Below are 8,326 nucleotides of genomic sequence, written 5' to 3' on the forward strand. Positions count from 1 at the left end.
ATTCGTTCATGAATACCTCCGGACCCAGCGTAGCCCTAATTTACAAAAGTGACAGAATACGGATACTGCGAATCGATGGAGAACCAAGAGGGTCTTGCACTGGGGGATCAGTGTGATGGGTTCTGCGAGAGGACTGTCCTTCCCCTGACGGTAGCCACCTGTTGGTAGGCACAGCACAGAGGTGTATGGCCACGGTGTCATCCCGTATCCTTTACGGGGTACCTTTGACGGTAGGTAGATTCGCTCAAAGCCTCAGATACGTGGTCCGATGTTGTAGATGACTCCTTGAAGTCTAGAAGCTCGGTTCTGGAGCCACTAGTCCAACTCATGTCTCAATTGGCAATTGACATCGGATTCAGCGGCTTCCTCTCAAATTCATCTTGAATTATTCTGGCACACTGGACATATACTTGCCCCCAGTTGCCGGTTTCCGGCTGACTCGGCTTTGTTCTGAGAATCGTCGCGTCTGTGCAGATTTCTCCACAGGCTCCATTTCCAGGTGCCACGGAGTCGAATGCTTGCCCGGCAAGCCGAGACTGGAGCTCAAAGCGAGCATACGATGACTAAGAACGAATCTTTTTGGACAAAATCTAACGCCTCTGGTCAAAGGACTGTTGCCTGAATGTCTCAGGTGCACGGAATACTCCATACATAGTGCGAAGAGAAGGGGTTTTGTACCTACTGTTCTTAGCTTTGATTCAGCAGTCGAAAAGTCGGCCACAGGAAGAAGTTGGCGGACTGTTTATGACGCCAAACATAACGAGACGGCACTCGACCAATCCTGCGTGCTCTGTTTTCCTCCATGGCGACAATCATGATGGCTCAATCCATTTTGCATGGCATATTGTTCTGTGGGTCAAGTGATACGCCCATCGTTGCGTAGTCCTTTAACTTCAGAAGTTCTTTGCACATAAAACAACAGCGTCGTGTTCTTATTTTCGCAAAAAGGCTGTGTTTCGGCTCCTTTCACCATAATTAAGCGACACTGACGCGGCAGATATGCGGCCGAGCCTTCAGCCAAGACGCTAGGATAGTTCAAGTTCCCAGCATCGTGGATTTAATTCGGAGGGCCAATGGACGTTGAATGGCTGTCTGAACCTGGTCGGTCGGACTGAACCCTGGTTCATTCCGCAGCGATAAATTTCATTTTATTGTCAATTACTTGTCTTGCTGTGTTGGGACAGAGGTCCGAATTCCCCTCCAAGGAGCAAAGGCGTGTCGTTTTGTGATTATTTCAATGCCGGAATGCTCCGTCCACCCGTAACTCTGTAGAGCATCCGACAAGCGGATTTTTCCGTTGTGTTTTTCTGCATCTTTTTTTTAGGGGTCACGGGATTAACTGCTGACGTCTCGAGGAACTGGGCGTTGGACCTCGGCTTGAAAGAGATACGCATTTACTCGATGAAGTGATCAACAAAGAACGTCTGGCCGGTTTAGGCAAGAAAACTGTGGAAAATACGGCATTCGCCAACCCATTGAGAAAGACGCAATCACAGTTTTGCAGAAACCTGGAATCTATCTATTTTCGCATCAGATCGATTTCGTGGATTCGTTCCTCTCTGATGAGATGTCAGAAGAGGAACGATGTCAGACGAGATTCCCAGTTACCCGGTCGGTGACCTTACGGGTCAGTCGCCGCCCATCGACTGGTCCGCACCCGTCAAGGTCGATGTGTCTTTTGTCAAAGGCAAGACAATCCTTGTGACGGGCGGCGCCTCCGGTATTGGTGCGGGATTCTGTAAAAGATGGGCATCGTACGGCGCAAATATTATCATGGGGGACATTTCCGTGGCTGCAGGTGAGGATCTCATCAGAGGACTCCGGCAGAGCACGGGAAACCCGAACCATCATTTTGTGGAGGTCGACATCTCCAACTGGGAGTCGCAGGTGCGGTTCTTCCAGGAAGCAGTGCGGTTGAGTCCGACAGGTGCAATCGACACAGTCGTGGCCAATGCCGGCGTCAATATCCAATCTGAGCAAAAGTTCTTCAATGATCCTGCCACAGCGAACTACCTAGACCCAGCCTCGGTACCTCCACCGCCGCAGATGAGGACGCTGGACGTCAATCTGACCGGCACGCTGTACACGGCCCATCTAGCCCTATGGTTCCTAAGCAAGAACACAGGCCCCAATCCTCCAGAGAACACGCCTCGGGACCGGCACCTTCTGCTGATCGGCTCCGTTGGAAGTGTCTACCCACTCATCTCGCAGTCCTTCTACACCATCTCCAAGCACGCAATCATGGGCCTCTTTCGGGTCCTCCGCATGACCTCTGTCGCGGTGCACGGAATCCGTGTCAACATGATCTGTCCTTATTTCGTCGACACCTCCCTCCTCTCCTCTCGAGCCGGGTTCCTCCTCGCCGGCGGCGGTATGGGAGCCGTCGAGGACGTCGTGCAGGCTGGCAGCGTGTTCGTCTCTCGCCCGGATATTGTTGGTCGTGCGGTGTTCGTTGGCCCGCGGCTCGCAACGCGCGTGTGTCAGAGCGAGAACAGCGTGGGCGACATGCCTGAAATCCACAGCCTCTCGGACATTGCCATCGGTCCACTAGATGAAGGGCACGCGAAAGCCCTCATCCAGGAAGGCGACGACGGCGTGGTCCAGGAGCGTGCCATATGGGAGATCTATTCGACCGACTTTCAGAATGTCGATGTGTTTACAAAACGCATGGTCCGGCTGGTCAATGCATATGGTGCCGCGAGAGGGTGGTCTGGGTACTTTATGGACATGTTCACGTCAGTCAAAAAGGTCATGTGGGGTTTGATTCGGCGATGAATCCATCTTTTTCGTTCCTCTTCTGTCATTGCATGAATACGGCGTTGTCGTGGCTCTGGAGTTGTTTCATCTGTGTTCAAAATATGACTCTTTGCATTAAAATAGTAGTCTGGCTGGCTAAATTCTAGCCTCTAAGAAAACAACAATCAAGAAACAGAGTACAAATACAATAAGTAGAAATAAGTAAAAATATGTCAACCGAGAGTCTGTGGACGTCTCTTTCGCACTTGACAGATGATTGAAAGGTAAGATTAATGCGATATGTAGTAGACATAGGATAGACATGGGGTGAGACACTGTACAAATGACTCTCAACGAGAACAAAGCCGAGGGTTCAGGCCTTGGATTCGAGAGTTTCCATCAACACAATAACCGCGGCTTTAATTGTGTCGTCGTGCCGGCCGCAAATCGCGTAGATGAGTTTGTCGACAATTGCATCGAGATCGTTCCGCAACTCTTGACTGCGCGTTTTCATCAACCGCTCAGTGACTCGACAAGGGGCGGGGCTCGGTAAAGTAATTCCGAGCCTGGCACGGGCTTTCTCGGGAACGCTGTCCAGGCGGGATAGGTTGTTGCTGGATGGGGAGGCTGTGCATGGATAGGGGTCGATGAGCCGATGTTGATGAAGATGATCCATTATCGAGCACGCTGCGGATGTCAGGTAGTTGCGCGCGACAAGCGCGGCGCAGAGACAATCGAGAAGATCATCTGGCGCACTCGGAAAGATTGAGCGGAATGGTCGGAGAAGCGCGCTTTCCTGGTTTTGTCGCAAGAGGATAATGACCGGTGAGGTTAGACGCAGAGGCGGCGTTGGAAAGTCTCGAATTGCAGTCTCCAGCTGATCGAGCGTCCATTCGTGGTCGCACCACTTGGTAAGGGTTTCTTGGTCAACTGTTTTTGGCGACGTCGGGAGATTGCAAGCACAAGTTCTCCTCGCAGAATTCTGACACGATGATTGTTTCGCCTTTTTAGAGTGAGGTTTATCAGAGCTTGCCCGTTTATCTGACCCCCATTCTCTGTCGAGGACTTGGTCAAGGTAGTCATCATCTTGGGAGTCGTTCGGGTTATCTTCCGAAGAGTGGTTTGACTGTTGCGTTACGTATCCGCTGTCGGGAATGTCCTGTAGGCTTGGTGGGACATGAGGGCTTTCCGGGCTACGCGGACTCTCCGGTGTATACGGAGTATCAGGACTGAAGGCAGAGACTTCCATGACACTTTGCTGGCTCGGAGTCGACGGTCGCCATGATGGGGGAGGATGAATGGGCACGGAAAGGGTCGTAGACGAAGGAGGTCGCGATATGTCAACAAGCTTGGGCTTGGTCTTGGTCGCAATGGCAAACATCTGTGGGAGGATATTAGCATGCTACGTCAATGGGGAATTGCAGCACTCGTACGTACTATTGACTGATTTGCAGCCTCGGTGTCAATTCGAAGGCGAACTGGTTTGCGACCTTGCTTTGGGCTCTGATTTGGAGTACGTAGAACGGGTGGACTCGACCATTCTTCCCTGTACTCCTCCTCTTGTTGAATGATTTGAATTTTCCTCCTGTTCATTTCACGAGTCTTCTCATCCTCCAGCTCCGATGTTTCCGTGGGAACTCCCTGAAGCCACGACTCGCATTTTTTAAGGTTCGACGGAGCCCAACTGGCGGCACTGGACGTCGTTCCTGTCCGGTCTCTCGTCTTGTGCTCGATTGGAAAGGAAGACGACTGGACTTCAAAGGAGTTCATGTGAGGTGGAAATTGGCTCTCCGCAGTCGATGCCATCCTTTCCATATCATGCGCCTTGACACTCTCCGATTCCAATTGTGGTCTGTCTTGCTCAGCGTGCCTTGGCGGCGAGCTGGTAAGAGCCACACCGAACTCCTCATTTAATGGGTTAGACTGCTTAATCTCATCGCATTGGGACATCCCGGAATAGCCAGGCTCTGGCCGTTTGCAAGGCTCTGAAAAACTTGGGCTGGGAAGGAGCCCGATTGTTTTGAGAGTACTAGAGGAGAGATCTTGACTTGAGACGCAGGGACGCTTCGGTTTGAACTCGATCGGCGAGGATAGCGTTCGAGGTTGGCCCTTATTACCACTGGATTGACGAGCCAGACCCATGCTGCTACGATGACCCTCGTGGGAGGGCGAGACAGGAAGTTTGAGCTGGAATGGCTCCTTCATCTGTCGGACTGAGCGGAAGGGAGAAATGCATACGGCACGTTCGATAGCCTCTGAACGGTGTGCAGTTGGCGAGAGGGAGGGCGGCCATCCATGAGACCGACCAGCACGCCGCGACGGCGAGCACGTCGATGACAGAAACGGTGGTTTGTAATTCTGAGAATTCGTCTTAATGCGTCCTGAATAATGCGAAAAGGCGTCGCCCATTGGGAGTTCAACCTCTATGGCTGGCATCTCCCGGTGCACACTGCACTGCAACAATGGAGTGAAGACAAAAGATCCAACGGGGTACAGCAGAAATTCCGCTCGGAAGCCGGGGATCGAGGAATGTTTCACGAGCTTTATACATCGACCTGAAAGAATTGACGTCGGTTCCCTTGAAGGATCCCCCGCGCAGATCCTGACGGAAATGGTCCGAGCCGTAGGCAACGGCACCTGGTGATATGCCAGCCATGCCACGCTCAAGAGACAACGCGCAGAGGGCAGATTAAAGGCCCATCCTTGCATACTTGGGGTAGTATGGACGTCAGGATAGGAACCCGTCATTGGTGGACGTCATGGGCGACGACAGGGCCCACAAGCAAGTTTGCATGAGGCAGCGGAAGGGGAAAGGCACGCTGGAATGCCAGGCCTGAAGCTTAGAGGGCACATGATGATCAAGGAAGGGGTGTTATGGAAGGAGGGTATTGGGTAGCATCTCCATTGAGAGGGTTGGCCACAAGATCAAGGGCCAAGGGTATCCCTTGCGTTGGAGCTATGGGCAACCGATGCACAGCAGCACAACACAATCTGGCGTAGGGAGTACAAACAATAATTCGCACCATTTCTGCCCGTGGCAACGAAAATAAATTGCAGGATGGAAGCCTGAGATCGATTGATCAAGACCTTTGTTGTCGCCAGCGACAGCTCAGTTAGCGACGTTGTCGGGGAATTGGGTTCAAGGCTGTACGGAGTATGCAGTTCAATGTTACTCAAACGGAGCAAATCATTTGTCTAATAACTGGCACATCTCGTATTAGCTCAATCCTAATCAGGTTCCCGATCGACGGCGAGAAGAACTTGAACAAGCACTATTCTCAAAGCCGGAGCCGTAGATGGTGTGGGAGAAGCGCCATAATATTGATTGAAGACGGGACTGAGACAACATTTCGAGCGGGTCACGAGAGCTGAATCTCTTCAAGTATTGACAGATCCTAACACCAGTACCGTAGAAACTGCGCAAATAGAGACTCATAATCACGTTCCATTGACCCAAGGTGCTCGATTTAATGGAATTTCTATCTCAGTTCCCAAGGAACAAAAGGCTGATCGATTGAGGCATAACCAGATTAAGTTAGCCAAAAGGTAAGTAGCTACCTATTCAGGGTTAGACTCATCCGACGGAGTGCAAACAATGCAAACACCTGATAAGGATCGTCCATATCAAAGTCCAAAAAATTATCAGCTCAATTGACCATGGCGCTCGAGCGCACCGAGATATTAGTCCGCACGCATTCCTGGCCTTGGCCATGCTCTCAGAGAGCTTTGTCGCCTCTCTGCTGGCGTCAGAGAAGGTTCCAGCCTCGGCTGCTCTGAGGGATGCGGGGATCTGCATTCACGAACTCCAACCCGCATGCGCTTTGCGCTCGACTTTCAAGAAAAGTTCCACGGGTCCCAATGGCCTCGCAGTGACGCCTACCCACGTGTTTGCAGCGCAGGTGGATAAAGCAGTGGTACATGTATACAGCAGGCTCAAGGGGAACCAGGAAGCTACTGTGCCGTTCCCGGAGCGCATCCGGAGTATTGTCGCAGCGGGAGGACCTAACGGGGATGTGCTGGTGATTGGGACAGAAGGTGGCCGTCTAATACTGTGGGAGGTGTGTTTGGGATTGAAAAATTTGTGAATTTGGAGCTTATCGGAAGCTAATCTGGTGTAGACATGCTCGGGCCGACAGGTGTCGACGTCTCCCTCCCACCTCCAGCCAGTGACTAGCCTTGTTGTCGATCCGACTTCTAGTTATGTCCTTTCCGCCTCCTCAGACGCCACAGTTCATGTTTGGTCGCTGCCTCGAATATTGTCATTCTCAAAACCGGCGTCTACAGGGTCAGATCAGACTGCGACGAATTCGCCGATATTGACGTTTTCGAATCACCGAAGAGCCATCACCGCTCTAGCAGTTGGACACAGCAGCCATCGGAACAATATAGCAGTCTCCACTGCAGCAGATAACACGGCTATTGTCTGGGACTACACAACTGGACATGTCCTGAGAACATTTCTGCTGCCATCGACGCCTCAGTCGGTCACGCTTGACCCTGCGGATCGAGCATTCTACGTTGGATACGAGTCCGGGAACGTTCAGCGAGTAGATCTTTACGAGACTCCATCATCACACCATACCCTTTATGACTCGCGTTTGCAAGACACACCGTCCCAGATCTCAGCAGATCGGCAATGGAACATTCCAATCAAGGATTCTGGGGCTGCGACATGCTTGGCATTGTCGTATGATGGTATGACCTTGCTGTCTGGCCACCAAAATGGCGCAGTAATATCGTGGGATGTAGGAAGGGGCAAATATGGCTCAACAATTGCCGACTATACTCGACCGGTGACAAATCTGCACATGCTGTCGCCGGCTGGGTTTCCTCAAGGAGAATCAAAAGAGACGAAGTACATTGTGCACAATGTCATCAAGCCACGCTACGACCCTAACATGACTGATATGTCCCTTACAAGTGGGACTGTTCCCCCGCATTACTCCGTCAATGTTCAGTTATCAGATTCTCGCGAGGATTGCTCTGGCATTTTGTCTGAAGCATTCAGGCACCCCTCATTTCCACCCTCATTGATCGAAGAAGGACTGGCAGAACTTGCCGGCCAGGCGCATGGCACCACAGCCACAACTGACAACCGGCTGCCAGCCTCTACGAATGGCACAGATGTGTCACAATCCTCCACTGTTGCAGCCTTGGAGGCTGAGATTGACAGCCTCCGAAAACAAGTCGCAGCAAACGAGGCCGCACGCCGTGAAACAACAAACGAGGTAATCCAACTCCGGTCCGAATTACGCCATCTGGGGGATTATGCCCATGACCTGCAGCTCAAGCACCTTCGCTCAAGCGCTGCACGCGTCTCGGCACGGGCGCAGAAAGACGCAGAGGACCTTAAGCGACGTGAAGCGTGGTTCGAGGCGGAGAAGCGGGGCCAGAATGGCGATGCAGCATTGCTCGCATCGCGCGCTCAGGCTGAGCAGGACTCGGACGACGAGATGAGCCAGTGATGATGCCTCCTTGATGACCAATCACGTTGGTTCTCATGCATCATGCAAGGTACATGAGCCCGATGACCATGACCGACCCGAACCTTCTCCTTCCCACATGTACATTGTGCGGAAACGTAAAAAAA

At 52.0% G+C, this 8,326-nt stretch overlaps 3 protein-coding genes across 3 annotated transcripts; 2 read left to right on the forward strand and 1 right to left on the reverse strand.

Annotated features, from left to right (window-relative positions):
- Positions 1-1,584: 1,584 nt before the first annotated feature.
- VTN49DRAFT_1712 (uncharacterized protein) lies at positions 1,585-2,775 on the forward strand (the record flags this gene model as incomplete). The annotated part of the gene is made up of 1 exon (XM_069409357.1): positions 1,585-2,775. One exon carries the CDS (start codon positions 1,585-1,587, stop codon positions 2,773-2,775), a length of 1,191 nt encoding a protein of 396 aa, XP_069270751.1.
- A 334-nt stretch (positions 2,776-3,109) lies between these two features.
- On the reverse strand, positions 3,110-5,484 carry VTN49DRAFT_1713 (uncharacterized protein; the record flags this gene model as incomplete). Its single annotated transcript, XM_069409358.1, has 2 exons — positions 3,110-4,117; positions 4,174-5,484. 2 exons carry the CDS (start codon positions 5,482-5,484, stop codon positions 3,110-3,112), a joined length of 2,319 nt encoding a protein of 772 aa, XP_069270752.1.
- A 962-nt stretch (positions 5,485-6,446) lies between these two features.
- On the forward strand, positions 6,447-8,201 carry VTN49DRAFT_1714 (uncharacterized protein; the record flags this gene model as incomplete). Its single annotated transcript, XM_069409359.1, has 2 exons — positions 6,447-6,794; positions 6,855-8,201. 2 exons carry the CDS (start codon positions 6,447-6,449, stop codon positions 8,199-8,201), a joined length of 1,695 nt encoding a protein of 564 aa, XP_069270753.1.
- Between the last annotated feature and the right edge of the window lie 125 nt (positions 8,202-8,326).

The sequence above is a fragment of the Thermomyces lanuginosus genome (assembly GCF_041956635.1).
Source record: "Thermomyces lanuginosus strain ATCC 200065 unplaced genomic scaffold VTN49scaffold_22, whole genome shotgun sequence".
In the NCBI taxonomy this organism is placed as follows: domain Eukaryota; kingdom Fungi; phylum Ascomycota; class Eurotiomycetes; order Eurotiales; family Trichocomaceae; genus Thermomyces; species Thermomyces lanuginosus.